We start from the raw sequence: 24,705 nt of genomic DNA on the forward strand, positions 1-24,705 counted from the left end.
CTTGTCATTTATTGCCAGTGTCATAATGACATTTCAGCAAAAGTTCCAACTAGCTTGTATCTGGTTTGTGATAGAATCACTTGATTTAATTATTAGGGCCTTTTAGCAGTTTGTCATGAGATGATCTGTAAATCTGACATACATAATAAAAAGTATTTATACCAGTACCATACATACTGTTTTACTGACATGACTGCATGATCTCTGAGAAGTGCTGTGCTAAAACATGTCAGCAATGAGTTCAGATAACAAAAGATGTACAGTTTTTTGAGGATTACAAATTTTACCAAATTTTTTTGTGAGAAGCTATCATTGGCATGGTCCACACCTCGTGCGTGTCCAGGTTTGTTGCACACAGCTCACCTCTGCTGACTCCTGCAGTTTTTGCTCTCTCACCCTGCGGAGTCACAGGCTTCTTTCTGGGCCAAAACCTTGTTTAGTTTCAGCAACTTTCTCTCTTTGGCTCTACTGAATAATTCAGCAGCACAGCTCCTCATCACTAATTCAAAGGAGGAAGAGTGTATCTCACTGTGTACATGAGTGTCTGCGTGTGTAGGTGTGTGTGTGTGTGTGTGTGTCAGCCATATATCTATCTGTCTGCTCATATGTTGTATGCGTGTCTGTAGAAATACAGTATGCATGAGTCATCCCTCGACTCTTCCCTCGACTTGTGCGTGGGTGTGTGTAGCTTACAGTGGGCGAGTGAATCTGCATCAGTCTGTAGGAACCTGAGCCCTCAGCTGCCAGGGTGTGTTCTTCTGTTTGGTCCAGGCTGCATCCTCGTGTTTCCTGCTCCTCACTGCTGCTCTCCATCCACATGCCAACACATTTACATTGAGCTTTATACGCTTAGATATTTTTGTTGTACACAAAATGGAGCTGATCTTTTAGAAATACTTCCCCTACGGCTGAAATACATGGGGCACGGACGCGGCGCTACACTTCTGCCACAGTATGCCTGCAGCAGAGCACACTATTATGATCAACTGAAGCTGCTACACTGACCACAGAAGCCGCGGGCATCGTGCCGCTCATCTCTATTTTTACGCGGCTGGTCTATTTTTTGTTTTCTCTACGCGCGGCTATGCGGCCCTCCAGCAGGTAAAAACTACATAGAACTGTGTAAAAAAATTTGTACAATCTGTTTAACAATGATTAATATAAATACCTCATTATACCAGAGGCAATGCGACGCAGCAGTGCAACCTTGTGGGTGTTTTTACATTTCACATTAAAATAGATCAATCGAATCAATGTGTATCCATGATGCTGTAGTTAAAACAGTCCAGTTAATTAATTCAGTACCAGTTAATATAGCCTATGCTTCCAAACCCTGCATAACCAACTGCATTATCACTTGGCAAAATTCAATATGCACACAGTGAAGCTGGCACGCAACCACACGCTACAAAGACGGAGTCTGTGTAGCAGGTAACAAAAACCGCTCCACTCGCTGTTTCCCATGTGACGCTGTTTCCCATGTATTTCAGACATAACTCTATAATTTTTCTTAATTATGTATTTTTTATGTTTGTATTTGGTTCAGTTATTTGCCGATTACACCAGCGGTACACCGAGACGTATAAACGGTCACTCTCTCAATTCACTTGATGAATGGATACAATATTTATAACCAACCGTAATTTTCAGGCAACTTGGTGCTGGAATTTGTGGCTATGCTTGCTGTGAACAATATCAGAGTATAAAAATACTGGGGGGAAAAACCCAGTATTTTTCCCCCTCTTATATAATCTTAAATGTCCCTCTTCACCCTGTCTGTATATAGAGTCTCTTTCTCTTTATCTACAGTACATCTCCATCTTCAGGACTAAAGGGTATTGAAGAGATGAACCCAGTTAGAGATCATACTGTAGCTTTTTACCCGTATTCCCCTCCCGGTCTGTTTCAGGAAAAGAGCAGGTGTATGCCCAAAGGCTGCATTGCTAAACACAGTGTGTCTCTATATACAGTAATAGATGTAACACATGCAAAGTCCCTCTGTACGCATTCCCACTAGTTTTCAGCCTGTTTGCGCTTTTCTTCTGTCAGGTCAGATATTGTGGATTGGTGCCTTGGATGAGTAATTGCATGCTGAGGATTAAGACCACTTAAGACCACTTAAGACCACTTGTTTGGATACTGAGTTGAATCTATGTTTTCTAAGGGCTTAAAAATCCTTCCTTAAAGGGACAGTTCTCCCCAAAATCAAAACTGCACATTTTTCCTCTTACCTGTAGTGCTATTTATCCATCTAGATTGTTTTGGTGTGAGTTGCCGAGTTTTGAAGACATCGGCCGTAGAGATGTCTGCCTTCATGTAGCAACTATTATAGTTCCTTCGTGAAACTGCTCACAGCAAATCTGTGGATTATCTTGAGTAACTGGGTCATGATTTCTGGAAAGAGATGGTGCTGTTGAGTTTTTCAAATGTATTTTTAGCGCTGTGAGCACCACAACCCGAGTGCCATATAGTCCCATTATCTCATCATTATCATCATTAACATTATCTTCTCTACAGCCGATATCTCCAAAACTCGGCAACTCACACCAAAATAATGATGGATAAATAGCACTACGCGTAAGAGGACTTTTTTTAATTGGGGTTGAACTGTCCCTTTAACCTTTTGTCTTCTTTATTTAAAATTTTTCTTCATACAGTATCTGCAGTGGACTAGCATTTGTTCTGGACTCACCAGATCACTTAATTAATTTAATGATATGTACGCTCAAAAGATGGTCTGTAAGCTGCTGAAAAACCTTGCTGGAAGGCCTTGCTGGAATACACTGAAAAAGCCTAAAGCACTAACATATTTCTGTCAACATGCAGGGCACACAGGAAATATATTTTTAGTCTTAATCCAAACCTTCCTCTGAGGTCCAGTGCTTTAAAAGAAGTGAAATGTATATTTTATATACAGTCAAGGGGGAATTTGGTTTCACCATATATTATGACATTTTTTGTCTTTATTTATATATGTTATACTATATATTACAAAATTAGTAATCAGTGCTTCTTGAAATCCTGTCTGTTTCACTCTTCAAGTCAAGTCAAATTTATTTATATAGCACATTTCATACAATGTAAGCTCACTGTGCTTCACACACAACAAATATGAACCAAATAAAATAAGACATGAATACATATACCCACCTACATATACCCAAAAAGAGCGAGAGAGAGAAACAGACAGACAGACAGATGGAAGCACTAGCTAGTCATAGGCCTGAGAGAACAGGTAGGTTTTAAGTTTGCTTTTAAAAGATGACATAGTTGTGGTACATCTTATATCATCAGGCAGTTTGTTCTAGAGAGTGGGCCCATAATAACTGAATGCACCTTCACCAGCTTTACTATGATCAAGAGTACAGTTAGGAGACCAGGTTCTGATGATCTGAGAGTTCTGGAGGGTTTGTAAGCAGTGAGCAGATCAGAGATGTATTTAGGAGCTAGATCATTAAGTGATTTGTAAACAGTCATTAAGTGATTTGTAAACAGTAATTATTATTTTTGGTATTTATTAATCAATTATTTCTGATTTGCTGATCAAAGGTTTAGTCGATAAAATGTCCATCATAATTTCCCAGCCAGATGCCAAAGTAAATTTGCCTTTAAATTATTTTGTCTGACCGACAGTCAAAAACCCAAATAGATTTTATTTACAATGATACAAAAACAGAGAAAAAGACTTGGACGATTAATTGATTATCAAAAATTGTTGATGCAGTTTCAGTTACTTGACTAATCAATTAATTAATTAATCAATTTTTAACTTTATTGAATCTGCAATATGTTGTCAAAGTGTTACATTGTGGCAGAACAGTTTTACACATCCAGGGTGACGTGCGCTTTGGCCATGTCTGTTGTTGGACTAAATCAGAGACCAGCAGTTTAAATACATGAAGAGGCTACGAATCCTCCTGTCTCTCCTCTTCCCTCTTTCATTGTCCTCTCTCCCTCCTCTCCCTTTTCTGTCCCTTTCTTCCCTCCTTACGTCAGACAAACTTCTCTATCTCCCCCCCTCATTCATTCTCATTCATTCTCTACGTAGCCCGCACCCCTCCCCCCAACACATGCTCACACACTCCCTCTCTCCTCCTCCTTTTCCCTCATTCAATTCATTTACAGTCTCAAGGGGGGCATCAGGCTGTGACCCTCCATGACATCTGCAGTCATGAGATCTGTAGGTGTGTGTGTGTGTTCATGCACATGTGTTTGTACAACCCTCATAAGTGTGAGTGTGCACACACTCTTGTTTGCCTCTGCATGTATGTGTGTGAATCTGTGAGGCGTGTTTACTCGTGTGTGATGGGTCCAGGAAGAGGTGACAAAGTGACAAACAGAGAGGGTGTTGGACAGAAATCCAACTCTTATCCTTAAAAGGAAAGAGGAGCAGTAAATCTTATCAAACTACAAATACATCATTCAGGATAAATCACTGCTCCATCCAATCCTGTACTACCTGTCTCTCTCTTCCCACTATCACCCCTCCTCTTTTCTTTCTCTTTCCCTCTGTCCAAACCTCTACTGTTTCTCTCTCTCTCTTTTCTCTCTGCTTTACCACTGCAGCAGCGTCAGACAAGCTGGAGACAGAGAAGTACAGCTGCCTGGGAGTGCTGCAGAGAGGAAGAGAGGGATGGTAGAGGGGGTGGTGTGTGTAGTGCGGGAGGGGAAGGATAAAACAAAAGCAGCTGTAGAGGAGTCGTGAGCTCGGCTGTTAGCGGAGACCGGCATGTATTTCAGTCTTTCTTTCCCTTCACACTCATCCATCCTCCTGCTTTGACACCATTTAAAGCCCACCTCCCCCCTCCACCTCCTCCAGCTCAGCATCATTAGCCGTGACCGGTGAGCCTGCAGGCGCTGCCTGCTTCCCCTGCCCCCTCCCAAAATCCCAATCCCAGTCTTTGGCTCCTCCTTCTCCTCCTCCTCCACTCCATCTCTCCTCCATTCAGCTAGGCAGCCTGCTCGCTCATTCGCTCGCCCACTCGCTGAAGGTGTGAGGCAGGGGAGGGGCACACATGCACCGGCTCGGCTGCCTGCCATTTTATTGTTTTGGGGAGGCTGAATTTTTTCTTCTTCTTCTTCTCTCAATCTTCCTCATTCTTGCCCTCTCACTCGTCACTGATCCGCCCCCGCCCCTTCTCTCTCTCCTGGTTGAGCGTACAGCGAATCCTCAGTAACACAGAAAGGAGAGAGAGAGAGGGGAGCGCAGACTCAGTTTGAAGTCTCTCTGTCTCCTCAGTCAGTATTGTTGTTATTTACCCTCCTGCTTGGCAGTTTCCTTTCAGCACACCTTTTGTGTCGCTGTCTCGTGTTCGGTTCTCCAGAAGGCGCCTCTCTTTCTCTCTAGCACTCCCTTTCCTTCCCTTCCTCTCCTCATTCTCTCTTTCCATCTGTCTCTGCGGTGAAGAGCATCTTTGCATGTGTTTGACGGCAGACCAGCGAGGATGCGGATACCAGCGGCTGCCAGCAGCTGCCATAATCCCACGGGCTGTTCCCGTTAAACACAGCCGGTAAATGGGTTATTCGTTTTACAGTTGGGTTAGAAGAGAGGGACAGAGGTGCAGGTGGAAATGTTGCATGCAGGTGTGAGGATGTTGATGACGGAGAGGCGAGGGTGCTGATGCTGACCTGAGTATGTTGGTGATGCTGTCAGTGCAGGCGTGAAGTGTTTTCACTGAAACAGTCTGTGCACAATGTACAGATTTTAGTCTTTGATGGAGAGTGGAGGTGTGTCTGTGTGGGTTGTTTACTGTGTGGATGTGTGTTGCTGCTGTGGAGACTATGATCTGTTGTGTTGTATGTACATGTGAATTCTTGCGGCCATGCTTGTTGGTACACGTGTGTCTGCCTCCATGTGTCTGCTTTGCGTCATTAAATATTCATGTCTGTGTGTTTGACCTTGTATTTTCCACTGTATGTGTTGCTGGTGTGTTTATCTACAGTATACTCTATTCGGTTTTTATTTAGCTTTTTCACATAACAGAAGCTAATGAAAACGTACATGTGGAAATTATGATAATGTAGTGTAAGTTTGTGTGTGCCTCTTATGCAATCAAACATATGTGTCTCTTATGAACTTGACACAATTTCAGCATGTGCCTATAAGTGTGTGTGAGAGTGTTTCGGTGTATCCAAATCTTTATAAAACGACGAATCAGTTTATACACACCAACAGTTATTTACAGTATGTATGCTCATCCAGTATTGACACCTCTCTCTCTCTCTCTCTCTCTCTCTCTCATTCTCTCCCTGCCTCTCCCGCCCAGCTGGGGGACTGGGTGTGTGAGAAGATGCTGATGGCGAGGGACAGCAGCCGAGACGAGACCCAGAAGCTTCATAAGAAATGGCTGAAGCACCAGGCCTTTATGGCCGAGTTGGCCCAGAATAAGGAATGGCTGGACAAAATTGAAAAGGTGAGAGCTGCCAGTCCTCCAAAGTTTTCCTGCCTTCGCAGATCCAGTTTTGGTACTTTTTTTCTCTTATTTGAAAGTTTACAGGGCCATTCTGGTGTTGAGTGAGTTTTGTGCCCTTTGGTTCCTTGGAACAGGATAAAACACCACTGTGGAATGTGGATAATGTTTTTGTGTATTTTATTATGTAGTATTTGTGTTTCTTTTGACACTAAGCTGCGGAGGGTGTCACAATAGAAACAGGGAGAAGGAATGACATGAAATGTTGGTTTGGAAGTGGAGTCAAACAAGTAATTTGTACAGTATGGTCTTGGGCCCACTGAGCTAAATATCATTTGTTTAATGACCTTGTAGACAATTCATAGTGAGCAGAATACAGGGTTAGACAAAAAATGTAAACACCTTATTCAAAAGTTACGAATTTTAATAAAGGTAATATCACCATAAAAAACAAATGGGTCATATAATGGTGACTGTCCAACAGCGATGTCATTCCCTTATATACTGTGTTTGTCTTACAGTATGTCTTTGCATTTTGTTGTTGCAGTATGTCTGAGTTTGGCAGACATTGTCAATATTTTCCAGACTATTCCCCTCGACAAAATGAATAATTTTGTAGTTGTTTTTTTTACCAATGCTCCTGCAATTCATGCACAGATAATTTGACATCTTGAATTTAAGGCTATAATGAATGAATGGTTATATTAGCTGTGTTTGGAAAGATTAATTGCAGTTACAAAATCAGTTTTGTCACTGAAGGTTTTATTTATATCATTTTAAAGAGAAAAGTGACCTCTTATGTCTCTTTCCCTTCAGAGAAGCATCACTGATGTAAACAAAGCTTGGACATCAATCATCAAAGTTGCACAGCCTTTCATTACTCAATGTCAAATTTATTTTAAACTGTTTTATACAGTAGTTCTTGTATTAAACACTAAAGTGCTAAACTCACTTAATGAAAGCGTAACAAAGCTAGTGGCAAGGGCAGAAAGTATTACAGAAAGGTTTTAAATAGAGAGGGGAGCGCTGTAACCTTCACTACTGCTCTGTTTCCCGATAGGATCTGTTTCATATTAAGGAGATTTATACAGCACATCAGCCTCTTGTCTAAAGCTGCAGTCGACATAATTGGGTTAGCCAGTGTTTCCCCAGCCGCACATCCAAGTTTCACTGAGTTGACTTTGGGCTGTTATGTTAACACAGCTGCAGTGACGTGAATCTGGATGTGTAAAATCAGTACTAGTCCGTAGAACTGTAATTCAGTGCCACATTCTCTCAGGCTACTTGTAACTCATCACTGATTTGTGATCCTATTTTAGGTCACTTTAAGTCACACGTGTGTGTGTGTGTGTGTGTGTGTGTGTGTGTGCATGCCTCTGTGTTTGGCCTCTGAGAGGCAGTGAAGGCGATAATTGAATGACATTTGCTCGTGTTATAATACTACAGATGGCCTGAGATGCTATGTTGCTGTCTATGTTGTCAATAGATTTCTGCATCTCTCCAGTTGAATTGCTTGGCCTGAAATTGTCAGAGGCCTTTTGCACCCCACGCATTTAATGTTACGGTCCCCAGAAAACATGAACACTTCTTCTGCTAAATGAATGATCACGGATTGTGTACGTACATCAGAAGAAACTTAATTTTAGGCACAAGGTAGAGGAAAATATATATAATATATAAAACATACAATTCTCACATGTTGTCTTGGCAGGGTTTACTTGTGTAATGCTACAACCCAGTTATGGTCTACATGACCTCCTGTGTTTTCGCTTTGTATTGACATTCTGCAAAAGTAAAGCCTATTGAACTGAAGCTAAAAGAGGCTAACTGATGCTAAAGCTAAATTTGTCTCTAATTCACTTCCATGCTTGTCCTTCTATGCTGATGCTGATCAGATCATGTTGACAGTTGGTGGCTAGCATTCAGCAGTCTCACTGTGCCTGTTATCAGTACATAATTAGATATTATATGTAATGACCCTTCAGAATATTAGAGTGACTGAGTGAGTAACAGTGAGTGGTTGCTGAAAGAGTTTTGACAGGACACATGGACGCTGATGAACCCATATGGGCTGTTGTAGAAAATCAAACCTGTACTGCGAAGTTAGCAGGCTGCAGTTTTATCTGTGTAGAGTGTGTGGTATAAACAAATCCTGGCAGTACATCTGTTCTGAGGAAAGCAAAAGAACTATTTCTAGTGAAGAAGCACACTGACACTACATGTATTATCAAGCCTTAGTACTTATGCTACTATCTGAACCTTAAATTTTGCTATACTGAGTGTATTTCAGTCATAAAAACTCATCATTTGCTATGATGGTGCATACAGTTGACTGTGGCATAATGGCTCTATCCTCTGTAGTCTCATCCTGGGCAGGAAACTGAACTCCCCTGCTGGGAGCAGTGTGATGGAGCCAAGGCACAACACTGTGTTATGTGTTATCTGTGCACATACTATAAGACTACCTTTGACACGGCTGAGACTAGAGCTGAAATGATTAATCAATTATTCGATCAGTTGAAAGGCAGAAAATTAATCAGCAACTATTTTAATAATCGATTAAGTCATTTATCTAACAAAAATGCCAACCATTTGAGTTGAGGTGTTACATCATCTATCTGTCCTTGTCCAATCAGCTTGCCATCACTATATCATTGTGGTTGTTGGCTGCACAGGTAGGCAGCTTCACCCATTACTGGCCTATAAGCTGCTCATTATGTCTAATCACTGTATGCCTGTTCCTAAGAACCCAGTAATTTCACGCTATTTCCTCTTCCATAGTGGGCATTATGAAGTTGATGTGTGAGAGTGTGTGTGTGTGTGTCTGTGTGTGTGTAGCCTTGTGCATGCTAACATGTCTGTGCATGTCTATAACGTGGGCATATGATGTGGGGATATGGCAGACTGATGTGTATTGATATACAGTGATATTATGTAGAGAGAGAGCAGCACTGCGAAGCCTGAGAGTGCAGTGCTGTGTCCATTATAGATTCATAGGTCATGTGCTTCTCTGAAGGCAGAGTTGGGTTACTGGAAAATGCTTACTGGAGGAGAGAGAGAGAATGACAAAGACAGAGGAGAGGAGGAGGAGAAACACTGTAGTTTCTTGTCTAGTCAGTTTCAGTAAAAATTATTTTACTTGTTTCTTGTTGTGATAAAAACTCATATAAATGCATTATTTGCATAAACAAATGTAAATAATTGTCATGATTACTTTGGACAACGGTTCAAAAGTAGCTTTGGTTGTCTGAAATGTTGTCTGTAAAAGATCTGTGCACCTTAAAATCTGTTGTTGCTTTGGTGTATAAAGGAATCCATTGTGGTTTTTACACCCACAATCTGAAGTATCAGAATATTGCTAAGTGCATTTCTTTGTTTGTATCTTCAGATGAAAGTATGTAATTTGGCTGACAGTAAAAAACAATTACAACCTACTCAACACTTGTCATATCTTACACTACTCAAACAGCACTGAAATCTTAAAATACTCTCCTTTCTTGGTGGATTTTTCTTTATATATATATATATTTATTATGTTTTACACATTATGGAGAAAGGAACATCATGGTGCAGATAGAAGAAGTGGACTAATAAGTGGCATGGAAAGGTTTTGTATATTGTATAGTGTGGGCTCTTGAACTTGAGGACATTTTTGGAAAGTGGTGACATTTTGGCTTATCATCACTTCTTCAAAGAGCTGTTTAAGACTTGGTTTTAGGGTCAAGGATAAAATTAGGTTTAGGTTAGATGTACGATAGGGAATATATATTATGACAATGTGATCCTCATAAGTGAAGAAGTACAAATGTGTATTGGTGTGTATCCAGCTCTAGTGGTCCTAGCTCATGCTCTTCAGTAGCAGACGGTAGTCACACCAGGCCGTCTAGCTGTTGGCAGATAGATGGAGTTTAGCTTCTGAAGTCGTACGTGGCAGCCATGTTCATCCCTCAAGCCCAGTGCTCCATGGCCGTTGCTTAGCAACGTCATTTTTTTTTTTTTTTCAAGATATTCATAGGATTTGGCATCTTATCATGGCAAAACAGATACGGATTTGTACACATTGCTGGAAACATTGTTCAGTCCCTTTGCACTGTGCTGTAGCTGAGGTCCTGAAATTAATTATAGTTGTTTATTTTTTCTAAAAAACTTTATGAAGTGTTTTACAAACAAAACACAATAAACAGATTAATGGAATGTTAAACAGGCAAAGAAGACAACAAACAAAAACATCATTGGGTTGGAATATGAATTGTATTAGCTGATTAGTCAAGAAACTTATAATTGTATAATTTTAGAGCTCAATGTGGTACTTTCTGTCCAAACACTCTGCATCTTGTGTCCTGGTTGTGTCTCTCTGCTTCTGTCCTCTGAGAGTCTCCAGACTATTTATGTAATCGGGTAAGAACCCCACTCTGCCGTGAAGGACTCTGAGAAGCACATTGCCTGTTTTTTGGTAGCATCAGCCATCTGTAAGTGTACCTATATTTCACTGTGTACAGTATGTGTAAACGGTGCGAATGAGCTTTTACCAGGGAACTGAATAATAGCCCAAACAGTTTACCTGATCTGTTCAACTTAAATGTCCCAGAAAACTTTATATTTTGATGTTTACATTCCGATTTAGTACATAGCATCCTAGTTAGCTGTTTTGTGCTGCTATTCAATCTGAGCGCTACCTTGTACAAACTGTTCGTTCTTGCAAGTTTGGTCTGAAACCACTGTAATAGTCCTAGTATCCTATAGGCTGAAAAAGTTTGAGTTAACACTTGTGTATAGTCCAAGTTCCAGTTTCACCATTGCCATTCAGGTGATGTTGCCTGTATAAAAGCTCAGTATAATTTTTTTGAAAAATGTCCTAAGGTCACTGGCTTCCAGGAGAGGCTGGGAAAACCCAGTATGAGTGAAACTCTCTTTTCCCTCAGCAGCTATTGACAGTGCACCCTTGAGCAAGACACCATCAACTGCATCTGTGTTTGTCAGTGTGGGACATCTTGTGGGAGGCTGAGAGGATGTAACTATGTGAAAAGAGCACATAAACGAAGACTAAAACAATGATCTTCCTGCAATGTGTAGGTGAGTGTCTGTGATGGGGGAGTCCCCCAGCAGAGGAGGCTCTTTTGGATGATAACGATGCATCTTCTGAGCTGTGTCGGCTTCTGTTGTGATGTCAAGCAGCCGGCAGCAGCTTGAGTGGCTTGTCTCCTCTTCCTGTGCTTGCCGCAGTTGCCAGGCAACAGCTGTCCAGTCCCCTCTCCCTTCTCCTTATATTCCCTCTTCTCTTCATACAGCTCATGTGTGAAGGTCATTCCTCCTTTCCTCCCCAATCTCAGTCCTCTCCCCTTTAACCCAGTGGACAGGAAACATGTCGGGATTTAACAGGAAGTGATGTAAGACACAGACCGGAGTCAGAAAACTGCTTTGGAGTGTTGAGATTCAGCCTACAACAGTAGGTGTTAATTTAGTGTAGTATAGAGGGCCAAATCTAATAAGCTGAGGTTTGCAGTGTTCTGAATGTGTAATGCATTGTTTAATCAATAACTCTGCTGTTCTGACGCTGCAGGATGACTGGGCTTCCTTAACAGGCCAGATAAACAAATCTGAATACATGTGGATCATATCTCTAATGTGAAACTATGACAAAGTTTGTGAATGAATGAATGATCTGAGTGAAAACATTTGTACCAAAACTCAAAAAAGAAAGATTAATGCCCAGATGCAATGATACTTTTTGTTGAGCCACTTGTTCAGTTTTCTGTTTTCTAACCGAAAATTGAGCTATTAATTTTTGTATTTACAGAGCTAGAAATCGATGTAACAGTAGTCTGCACGCCTTTAGAAGACGTGTTGGTTGTAAAGACATGCCTAGTCATTCTGTAATGTCTGTAATGTAACTGCAGTGATTTAGACCAAATAGAAGCTGCTGGCTCTTACGGGTGATTTGCTTCAGTTGCAGCAGATTGTGTTTGTTTGTGTATGTGAGTATGTGGGGGAGTGTGTGAGCGCACAGTGAAAATGACTTCTTCCCCGTGCAGTTGATGGCCTAAATCCAGTAGGCTCTTGATTCCTGTCTCCTTCGCTCCCATTATGCTTGATAATTAATTGGCCTCATTAAGAATAACAATCTCAGCCTCTGCTGTCCTGATCCCACCCTCACTCACTCTCTGAAGGTGATGCTATGTGTTTTCCTAAATCCTTTATCCTCTGTACAGTATCCTCTGGCATTTTTGGATATCTTAGCCTCAGCTTGTCAGGCTCAGCTCTGCATTGTCAGACTTTCATCAGCTAAAGCTGGACTTTGTCAACCAGCTTTACTTAGACTCGGCCGTGCTTTAAGCTGACATGCTAACGTTAATGTTAAGCAACATTTTAAACGTTACCTGCTAATGTTAGCATGTTTCCATGTCCCATTAGCATTCGTCTGAATTTACAGCTGAGGCTGATGGGAGGTATTTTGTCATGAATTGGAGTTATGGACAGTGTTAGTAGTGCTAGATGAAAGTCAGGGGATTACCAGCATCTTTAGTATTTATCCTATTTAGACCATGAATGTCTGTACCAAATTTTACAGGTTGTTGGTTGGTTGTTGAGAAATTTCTCTCTGGGCCAATGTTAGAATTGCCAACATTGCCATCATTAGAGCTAAGTTAATAAGAATTAAACAAATTACATATAACATCTTTTGCAAAATGAGTTGGAAAAACCTAAATTATGTATGCACATAGTGCCCCTATCTCCTTTCTCTTTTCGATGTATACTACATATGCAACTGTCTCACTCACAAAGCCCCATGTGCATTAAGCTTTGACCTGTAGTTTTTGCTGGCTCTGCAGTATAGAAGAAAGTGTGTGCGTGAATGAGGGAGTGTGTGTAGGTGTGTGTGTGTAGGTGTGTGTGGAGGTATGTGCGGTGAGAACATCAATGGAGCAGTGATGGTACCAGCACTCTCACTGAGAGCAAATGGTAAACTGAGACAGACATCTGTGGTTATATTTTTATTCTTTCAATCAATTCCAGTTATATTTAGATACTTTGGCAACACTATTCATGCAGCATTCATGCCAGTAAAGCTTAAAGAGTTTGACTGAACTGAGACAGTGATGCTCGGGAAGACAGAGAAGGCTGAAAGTCAGGTTGTGTTCCTCTGATTTAAAAGTGTAGGGCTGTAGTAACCCTCCTAAAATCTCTGTCTGTGTGCTCTGCTAAAAGCTATCTAGATGCTGCTGTATGATTTGACTGAATACACTGAAGGTAGCTACATTTTCACAAACAACAAACAAACAAAAACTATGACATCCACACCCGGTCATCATCTAGTTCCCTCACCATGTCTCACAGTGATACTATACACTAGGAGCTTCCTCTGCCTGCACTGCAACCCTGCTGTTAAGACTCTTATCCTTCAAAGAGAGCTCTGCCTTGACTGGCCTTCATGCACACCACAAGAGTTTAAACCTAAATCTGTTTGCTTGATTTTCAGCTCAATTTTGCATTCAGTAGTCTTATTCTTATTCAGTTTATTCCAGCAAGATTTCAAATAAATGTCTTTATTTTGTGTTCAGAAGACTTCTGTTTTTAACAGTGACCCATAAACGTTATTTCTGTGAGAGTGTCTTTTTTTTTTCCACAACAGTGAACATCTAATTTTCTGATTAAATTCTTATTATTGCATTTAAACTCTGTGGGTATGAGTTAACTAGCACACAATGTCTTTAGCTCTTTCTTTACTCACATTAAGTTCGTATCACATAGGAAAGTGCGGTAAAATTAAATAAATCCCCACAGAGTGTTTTGCCCTATACCTCCCAAACCCTGGAGCACTCTGAGCTTTCTGATGCTCTCAGTACAAAAAGACACACTCAGGGGTATGAGAGAGACAAAAGTAAATATAAAAAATAAAATAAAAAGGTTCAGTGCTTCTCTTCCTCCAGCCAAAGTGATGCTTTTACAGCGGCACAGAGGAGGAGAGGAGGGTACTTTTTAGGTAGGTGGGACAACAGCGCTCATCTCCCCTCTAGCTGGACACCTTCTGGAAAATGTGTTATCTCCAGTTGTGTTGAGGTATTACATCATTTCACTGTCCTTGTCCAATCGGCTCACTGATCACTGTAACATTGTGGTTGTTGGCTGTACAGGTAGGCAGCTTCACCCACTACTGGCCTATAAGCTGCTCATTATGTCTAATTACTGTATGCTTGTTCTTAAGAACCCATTCATTTCTCTCTGTTTTTTTTTCTATAGTGGGCATTGAGAAGTTGGTGTGTGAGAATGTGTGTGTGTTTGTACATTAAGTGCATATCTCTCTAACCTCTACTGTTAGCCAGAGCAGACTGCTTGTATGTGTGGGTGACATCTCAAGATTGCCTTTTTTGTATCTCTGTGCTGCAGTAACAACATGAGCAGTGAACCAGACAGTGATGAATTTAAAAAATATCATTGGTACAGAGGTGTAGTCGGGCAACGTGTTCGTAATCTTTTACAGTTTATATGTGTTGGGTGAAAAATCTACTTTGTTAAGTCTGTAAACCTACTCTCGGCCAGAAGATCGACTTTTGTCTTGGACATGTTAACGTTAGTTTTCCTTCCATTTGTTTCCTCCAGAATTTTGCTAACAAGTGAAAATCATGCCACCAGTTACTTATCTAGACTAACAATTATTAACAAATAATACATGAAATAACAAATAATAAGGAAGGTGGTGATCTTTTCTTTAGCTGTATCCCAGTTCCATGTTACATACAAATTCTATACAGTATATACTATGAACTAATCATAGTATATTGTTTAAGCAGTTAGTATACCAAAAAAAAGAAGATACTTTTCCCCATTTTATATTAACAGGAAATAAAACAAGACGTGTGTTGTCGTATGGTAGTCAAACTGCAATTTTGGAATGTTACGTTTCTTTTGTGAATTGCATTTTGGGAGAATAGTGTGCATCAACAGCACACGCTGACCATATTTTGTATGCACTCTGTCTGCTGCTCCAGTGTAAACACAGTACATAGTAAAAACCTGCTTTGATTTTTCATTATATGTATGAATGGCTCCTGCTGCTGCCATTGCATGCATGACTTCCTGTGTACCAGAGGATTTCCCTCAGGAAAGAGCTATGGACCACTGAGTTCTACACTATGAACAGAATATAGTTTGAATTCATTTAAAAAGTGAGAGCTATAACCTTAAACGTACCAAGCAGTTGTTGCTGTTTGGTCGTACAAGCAGATTTTTCACACGTGGAGTAAATATTGACACAATAGCTGCAGTAGCCTGAGTGTGACAGACACACTGACCAGTAGAGTGTCAGCAGTGATGCTCAGGAGCAGATGTCTGCTGTAATATACAGACCAGACAGCAGAATGAGGACGGCCCATCTGTTACTGTTAGCGTCAGTGTTCTGTGAGGAGTCCTCTCTCCCTGTCCTTCAGGACTCTTATTCTTCCTGTTCTTCTTCACTTTGCCTGTTTCTTCTGCTTGATTTTGTTCTTAAGGAATTTTGTTTGCGTTCACAAATCCTCTTAGTATTTGAATCATCTTCAATCACAGCAGCATAGCCGTTTCTTATTATCATAATTAAAGTTGATAGTGTAGTGGCAGACAGGAAATAAGTGACTATCAGAGCGCCCAGGAATACTTTCTGATGTCATGTCAAGTTTTTATATTTATATACCGTAAAAAAAAAAAGCAGAGCCCCAATTAGGCTGGGGTATCAAATAAAGCCAAAAAAAAAAGCTCAATTAGATGCCGGGTCTGGTTTTTATAGAAGTTCTTTGGATGTATAAAACCTCTTAAAGCCCGCCAGGTTGCCTGCTTGAGCTAATTCTAAGCTGCTTAGATCATGCATATCAATATAAATGTTTAAACATTTGTCAATATGGACATGCTACACATCGTTAGATCGGTTAGATTCTCCACAATTCAATCATTCAGATCATTTTACGGAAACCATGAGCACCAAAGTATAATTCATTCAGCTTTACCGGCATGGTAAACAAGAGAGACCAGAAAAAGTGCTGCCTCCCTATCTTTGAAGCGGTCATAAAGTTTAGTTTCTAAGGGTCCACCGATTCCAAAAGAATCAAATTGGTTTTTCATAAAAATGAATCCATGTTGAAATAACTACGGTAACCTTTAATAATAGAAAAAGTAAAAGACACAACAGTACTGACCACATTTCACGGGCGATCTCATTGCACAAACTCCATAGCAACGAGTACCTTTTACCACTTTCACCACAAAGGGTACCCCAGTGATTTTGTATTATACTTCCATAAAGTTTGGCCACTTGCAAGAGACAGATTAAAAGAAGAGTGGCTCAAAATCAATACAGCAGATCCAGAGATCCTGACTTTTAGTCCCTGGTATGGGTCAAGCTCCAAAACACTTGATCCTTCAATTCCCATAATGCCACTCGATAGCATCTTTCATTAGACCATCCCTATCTGATAAACACCAATGTCTTTCAAACTCCACATCCCCAGTTTGTAATAAAGTCTTTCTGTTATTTCTATGTCTCCAAGCTCAGGCCAAGATAACTCTGATGACAATAGAATATATTGTACAGTTTTGTTCAGTTCAGTTCTGTTTCAGTTCTGTTTTCACAGGCTTTCACAGAATGCCATTTAAACTAAAAAGAAAATACAGCAGTTATGTGTTGGATTTTCCTTCACATTGTTTCAGATGAAGCTGCTGTGGGATCTCTGCAGAAACTGTTTGTATGAGCAGTGCAATATCATGATCCTCTTTGAACTGCAGACTGAGTATGTGTGAGTGTGGAGTAGCAGCTCGGAGCTTGTGGGTGAAACTACTTGAGCCCACGCAGCTCTCCCACTTCCAGCAGAGGACAGCATGCATCAGCAGCCAGGGAAATGCTACACGAGAATGAAAGCTGACGTAACACACTAACACTGGAAATTACAGGACAAAGAGTGGTGTAGTGTTGCCTGCTGTGCAGCTTTTAATTTCTCTCTATTTTCTTTGTGTGTTAATGTGTGCACATACATTTACACATGATAGATGCCCATTATAACCCCAGTCATTTCTTACTGGAACAACTGGGAGTTAACGACAGTTTCATATATTTTTCATTATATTTTTGCTGTAATCTTTGAGGAAAACAAGAAATTTCTTCTTTTCTTCTACTGTTTTCTTCTTCACTTGTATGCAGGTGGTTCAGGAGTTTAAGCCATTAGTGTTAGTTTGTATTTGTTTATAGTAACCTTCATTTAATGTAGGAAATACAAGTTCAGGTTATGCCATTTATTCAATAGAAATATATTTTCCATATATGGAGATCTGATAATTTACCATACATTTAGTAATACATTTGCAAGATAGTGTGGAATATATTAAATGTGGTATTTGCAAAATATCAGATTATAGCAATTATTGCCACTTTGTATACAGTATGTTGTAAAATGTATTGCCATATACAGTGTTTTCCATGTTTGGTGTTTTCCATATACCGCATACACAGTATGTGATCATACGAAAAATATCTTGTTTGACATATTCTTGAACAGTATTTAGAAAAGAAAAACTAAATTGCCATGTATTGCAAAATATAGGTGAAGATAAATTCAGATATATTTTCAGAAATGACATATATTTGGAAAAAAAACATTGTATTTTGTAATATCTGACTTAACATTCACCTTATGCAGTTATATACTCCTCAGAAATAGCTTTTGAGGGAAGTTGTTGGTTTTGGCAGACTTCAAACCCGTGATGTTTTTAGTATTAACTTTGTTATATGACTAAGCATGCTTTTATAATACTCACCTTCACACCTTGGAGCTACCTTGGTGTAATCAGAGATTTCCTCAACAATTCTCACACAGCCGGTCCGGGGGTTTGGACTGGAAACCTTTTTATCACCTCAGCGCCATCCAGTTTCCAGTCATCCGGCAGCTCTATGTGTCTGTAGATTTTATCATGACCTCAGTGAGTCGGGTGGGATGTTGTCCTCTGTGGATGGTGAGTCACTAAGTCTTGGTGAAATGTCTTGGCAGAGTCTGAAATTACCACCTGCCAAGCACCAAATGCTGGGAAATTTAGTCTTTGGCAGAACAATGGGTCAGAATGATCAGTTATCAGTCGAACAGGCCAGTAACTTATTTGTTCTTGAAGTTTCAAAATCTGTTGTAATTTTAAAGTTCTACATGTTTATGAACACCCTTTGAAAATGTGTATTTGGTATATTTCCCTAAAAAAAATGTGAATTAGTATAACCTTTGTTGTATAAATTATACGTGCTGTGTTTTTTATTTACAAACCTTCAGAGGTGAACCAAACATTAATTGTTACTTCAAATGTTAGGAGCTAATTCTAAAGACTACACAGAGTACCTTGTTGTGATAACTAGTAATTTTCAATCATTTTAACAGTGGCAATATTCTATTTTTAATAGCCATGCCACCCATAGATGTCAGTCTGTTGGTCGGTCGGTCTGGTCCACCACATTCATCCAGATGGAAATCCCTCAACAACTACTGGACGGACTGCCGTGAAATTTTTTACAGACTTTCCTTGTCCCCAGAGGATGAATCATAATTACTTTGGTGATCTTCTGACTTTTAGTTTAGTGCTATCATCAGGTCAAAATATCAGTTTGTCCAGTACTTTAGTTCATGACCAAATACCTGCAAAACTAATGACATTCCCATCAGCCTCAGTAGTGTTTTTTGCTAATTTGCAAATGTTACCTACTTAATATCAGCGTATTAGATGACGACGATAGAATTTAGTTCAAAGCACCACTGTGCTTATGTACAGCCTCACAGAGCCACTAGCATGGCTGTAGACTCCAAGTCTTTTTTATTAAATTAAAACTGAACTTTTATAGCAGCCATATTGATACATTTAATGTTTGGCAGTATGACACAGGTAAAGAAGCCACCAATGTTTTTTCTGTCTTGCTTTGGTTTGTTTGTTTTTATCTGATCTTTTTTCTTTGTTTGTGTGTCTAAAACACACGCATACAAACACAGGGGCTGCAAAAGACGAATTTCAATTGGATGGGGGAAGGATTTCACTGTGGGGGAGGCTAAATGGAGAAAAAAAGGAAAGGAGCAGGTGTACACAAGGAATGGTGGTGTGCGTGCGTGTGTGTGTATGTGTGTGTCTAAAAGGGGCTTCAGAATAGGATGAGGTACAAAAAAGGGGGCAGAAATATGTAAAAGACAGGACAGAGGGGGGGGGGGGAGTGTGAGGTAATTTATGAGGCATTTTAATATGACAAGGTTTAATCCCTTCACAAACACACACACACACACCCCTCCTAACCCAGTTTCACAGTGTCTGCACATAATTATCCCAACATAAGATCCAGTGAATATTTGTTGATGTGATGATCAGAGAAAAGGGACCCAGACTCTGGATTTATGCCTCCTTTATATATATATGATTATTTTTAGATGTTACATTTCAGTAGGGCTGCAACTAATGATTATTTTCATTATCAATTAATCTAACAATTATTTTCTCGATAAATCGTTTGGTCTAAAAAATCAACAGTCCAAAATCCACAAATATTCAGTTCACTGTTATAGAAGAATTATAGAAGAAAATATTCACATTTGAGAAGCTGAAACCAGTGATATCCCACCGTTTTTGCTTAAAAATTTGTAAATTAATCAATAAATCATTGCAACTCTACATTTCAGTCTCTTTTTCAATATATCATGTTAATTGATTAGTTTAGTAGTAAGTAAAGCTTTATTTTTATAGCACTTTTTAAAACACACAGTTACAAAGTACATAACACACACACACACACACACACAGAAAATATAAATGAATAGATAAATAAAAATATATTACAATACAAAAACACAGCACAAAACCAAACTGAAACAAACCAAAACATAAGACAGGGATGGAGATCTATAAAAAGGCTTGCCTATAGAGATGAGTTTTTAGAAGCCACTAAAAGCAGTCTTGAAGATTGGTGGATGGATAAAAGGGATTTGAGGATCTGAGTGGTCGAGAAGTGGAATGAGAAATGAGGAGATCAGAAATGTAACTGGCCTTATATGTAATCAACAGAATCTTGTAGTTTATTCTGAAATTTACAGGAAGCCAATGGAGGGATGCAAGAACAGGGTTAATGTGGGACCGACGGCTTCTTAGCGGTAGATTCAATATTAGGCTGAAACGGTCCAATAAACTGATCCACTGCAGTGACAAAGTTATCAGGTCCAATTAAAAGAACTTTTATCAGGGTTTAGGTGGAGGAAATTATGAGACATCCTATCTTTGGTGGCAACTAAGCAATCATGGAGGGCGGATAGTTGATTCAGGTTATTGGGTTTGGCAGAGAAATAGATCTGTGTATCATCGGCATAACAGTGACAAGACATGTCATGAAAGTGGCTGAACAAATGGCCCAGAGGAAGCATGTACAATGAGAAGAGTATTGGTCCAAGGAAAGACCCTGAGAGGGACACACAGCAGGGGAGCTGACGAGGACACATGGTTATTGATGCAAACATTTAAATATCTATTAGTCAAATAAGTCTAAACTGGTTAATAATAATTAAACCAGTTTAGAGCTGTACCAGAAATGCCAACTCAGTGATGTAACCTATCAAGTAAAATGGCATGATCGATGGTATCAAAGGTCAAGACCTTTGTCTGCATGCATAAGAATGTCATTTGACACCCTTAGTAATGCAGTTTCACTACTATGATTCTGACGAAAGCCAGATTGAAATGTATCAAAGATTTTCTAATGTTACAGCAATGTGGTTACAGCTTCTCAAATGTGAAGATTTGTACTACTGCGTTATTGTGAAAAAATGGGTTTGGGTTTTCTAATTGTTGATCAGACAATGTGATGAAATTGTGGACAATCAAAGATTGTTAACATTTTATTAACGAAACAGATCATAAATAGAAAAATCATCACTACATAAACTGATAATAAAATTGGTAATTAGCTGAAGTCCTTGAAAATAGTATAGATTTCATTCATGTATTTGTATCAGATGGTGTTATTTTTCCCTCTCTGTCTTTAACTACTCCATTTTACACCCTCTATTGTTGTTTATTTTATATGAATTGTTTTCTTCTTTGATTGTACAGTCAGCGTTTCTTGCAGCGTTACTGCTTATTAGAATATAAACGATACATTTGCACTTCATTCTCGTGGACACCACAGCTGAAGAAAAACACATTAGAAACTTAATTCTTCTGGCCTAAATCTCATGATGATCTGATTAGATCTTGGCGTATCTTTTGGCATAAATTTGCATAGTGATGAGGAATAAGTGATTTACATGAAACCAATATATGCTTAAAGATTATGAGTTTATGTTAATACTCCCCAGGTGCTGTGTAGAGACATAGATTCACTGATTAAGGTGCTAGTTATCTTACTCCATGACCTTATTATCATAACAGGTTGTGTTTAATATAGCATGGTGATTATGGTGTGATATTTGGTAGCTTAAGTGAGTTTTGTTTTCAGTATTTACCTGTAGTGTTATATTTAGATACGCCTTTAATGATCCCTTCTTATTAAAACACCTCTGTCTCACCCCTCCCTCTGTGTTCCTTCTTTATCCCATGCATCCAGGAGGGCCAGCAGCTGATCCAGGAGAAGCCGGAGCTCAGCCCAGTGGTCCGGAAGAAGTTGGAGCAAATCAGGGAATGCTGGCAGGATCTGGAGAGCACCACCCAGGCCAAAGCCCGCCAGCTCTTTGAGGCCAACAAGGCTGACCTGCTGGTGCAGAGCTACGAAAGCCTGGACCAGAGACTGGGCCAGCTGGAGGGTCAACTGGTTTACGTGGACCAGGGACAGGACCTCACCACTGTCAACAAGCAGCTGAAAAAACTACACGTATGTAGGATTTTAAGTGTTCTTTACTCGATTCTTACAGCCATTTGACCCAGAAACTCTCTCGTTAAAATTTGGTATCTCTAACCTCTAACTTACACATTCTCAAACCTTGAGTTTTGATCTCTTCAAAGGATGCATAAGCAGAGTGTTGAACGGTTCACCCACAATGATTTGACCTTTTCAGGGTTTTTTTTTTTCATTTGATTCATTATCAGAGGAGGCCTAGAAGCTTGGAACTAGTCACTATTTGATAAGAAAATAACAAAACAGAAAGACATTTTCTCCAAGATAAACATTAGTATTTAAATGTACAGGAAAGATATTTCAGAGCATGTTCGGTGATACCAATGGAAGTTTTTTCAGTTTTGAAGGTGAAGATAAATGTATTTTTGGGGAGGATTCAGCATGTCAATTAAATGGCACTGTGCTGCTCTGTTTCTCCTCTGGGTTGTTTTTTGTTTGTAGGCCTTTTTATCAGTCTAACAAGCAGCCAAACAGGTGTCTCTATTTCCTTTATGAATTACTGAAGCATTATCCTGGCACTTATTGAGTCTGTGGTCTTCTGTAGTTTTAGCCAGAGCAAAAAGTTCATATGATTAACATTTCTAAGCATTTTCTGCCAGACATTTTTGCAATATTGGGCTCAAAACATCATGTATAGTTATTATAATTATACATTTTCTAGGGTACAGTTGAAACATTTCTTAATGCTTTTCTACCAGTTTGACCTGATTCTTTAGCTCTCCTACTTTACATGTTGAATTGTCTCAGAATGACTCACTGTTTACATTGTTATCGCCACACAGTGATGGCCTCATCTCATTAATATTTGAACAAAACATCATGTTTGGAAATGACTAACAACAACATTTCTCACTGTGTGCCTGCAATGCTTTCTGTTCAGCTTTTCATCTCATTTCTGTAAAGTCTCTTTTACTTTCACGCCAACATTCATTTTTAATTTGTGTTTAGGGTTTTTTGAAACACCATAAGCCATCAGCATTCATGCCAACCCGGTAAGCTTTCATAAGAGTTTCATCCCAAGATCATTTTACAAATACTGATGACTGGAAATTATTGATTAGTATATTTTTAAATACAGATGCCAACATCTTGTAGAATTTTATTATTGTTTGCCAACTAAATCAACAGATTTCGATGTTCTTTGATAAGCTGATTGTTTTGTGATTGATTGTCCTGTGTTTTGTTAATTCACTGTAGGATATGCTAACATTAGTTCAGTTTATGTTACATGTTAGCATTCAATCGTCTTAAATTTACTGTATTAATGAAATACTAAACACTGAGCAAGTGGTTCATGTGTTATTCTGTTCAGACTGATTGTGGGAGATTACATCTCTGTAGTGGCACAACTACAGTGTTTTAATCAGGAAAAATAAGGAATGAATTTCTCATTTTGTTGACTTAGCTTGTAAGCTAGTACTGATTCAAGATGGCAGCTCCGCAACCATCGGTTTGTGAGTGTGTGTGTGGATAGATGTGAGGCATTGTAAAGTACTTTGTGCTGTTAAAAAGTATAGTTGCAGTCAGATGGTGATGGCTCCAGCAGTAAAAATCCTGTCCTTTTTTTGCTTTTTTTAATTACATCACGTCTGGACATTTTATCATTTCTAACACATGGAGAATCATAGAACTCTCCCGATCGTCAGAGCAAACAATGAGTAACGGCATTCAAAATTGATAAATGATTGAAACGAAAGCAAGCACTGCTGTGAGACACATTAAAATTCAGTGTTTTGTGTGCAGCGTTTTGTTTTTGATACCTTTCTGTAAAGGCTAGATCTATGCTGACAATGATCTTGCCATATACGAGTATAGTATGGTGACAAAACAACTTGACTTCATTATGCCCATAACCTTACCAATAACTTAATAATCCATGATTAAATATCTATTAGTTTTAATTTCATGGTAGTAAACATGTTGTAAAAAGGTCCTTTTTTCTGTACATCTGATGCTGGGATGTAACTCTTCACTTGCCCTCTGACAGCTACAGTTCGTTATTTAGATTCTTTACACAGCAAACAGCAGGCAGATGTGACCTGGGTTGACGCACAGATTCATCCTTTCATTACTTCATCGTTTCACCAGACATGTTTCACTCTCCTCTCCCACAGCATTCCGCTTACAGCTTCCTTTAACAGGCCGCCATTAGCACTGCTTTACCACATCATCCTAACTCCAAACCAAACTCCACTACCCAGCATCCATCCTGGCAAGGGGTACAGTAAACTTCACTACACTTCATGTCTATTGATTATTCTTTCGCTGTTCTCGGTTATTTTCATCCATTGAAAATTGTTTTGGGGTTTTTTTTGGTCCATCTTTTATTCAATTATGAATTATCAGTGAACTGAATATAGGAGATATTTCAATGTATATTAGAAAATTCTAAAAACTTTATTGATACAGAGATTGCAATTATTATCATTATTA

At 39.4% G+C, this 24,705-nt stretch overlaps 1 protein-coding gene and 1 long non-coding RNA gene across 6 annotated transcripts in view; both read left to right on the top strand.

Moving 5' to 3' along the window:
• Positions 1-24,705, top strand: part of LOC122879509 (spectrin beta chain, non-erythrocytic 4-like) — a 91,026-nt gene that overhangs the window by 44,246 nt on the left and 22,075 nt on the right. For 4 of the 5 annotated variants that reach the window (XR_006378721.1, XM_044203681.1, XM_044203680.1 and 1 more), the window contains 2 exons: positions 6,267-6,413; positions 21,985-22,248. Coding sequence is in view for 4 of the 5 variants with exons in the window: in XM_044203681.1 (XP_044059616.1) it covers positions 6,267-6,413; positions 21,985-22,248 (411 nt within the window). In the remaining variant the exon portion in view is untranslated. Of the gene's footprint in view, positions 1-4,725; positions 5,511-6,266; positions 6,414-21,984; positions 22,249-24,705 lie in introns of those variants that run through there. The other variant, XM_044203683.1, reaches the window with a different exon arrangement.
• Positions 10,038-19,582, top strand: LOC122879515. Its single transcript, XR_006378724.1, has 4 exons — positions 10,038-10,879; positions 11,336-11,483; positions 18,248-18,383; positions 18,817-19,582. It is a non-coding gene; the product is annotated as an uncharacterized LOC122879515 (long non-coding RNA).

The sequence above is a fragment of the Siniperca chuatsi genome, linkage group LG7 (genome assembly GCF_020085105.1).
Source record: "Siniperca chuatsi isolate FFG_IHB_CAS linkage group LG7, ASM2008510v1, whole genome shotgun sequence".
Lineage (NCBI taxonomy): Eukaryota > Metazoa > Chordata > Actinopteri > Centrarchiformes > Sinipercidae > Siniperca > Siniperca chuatsi.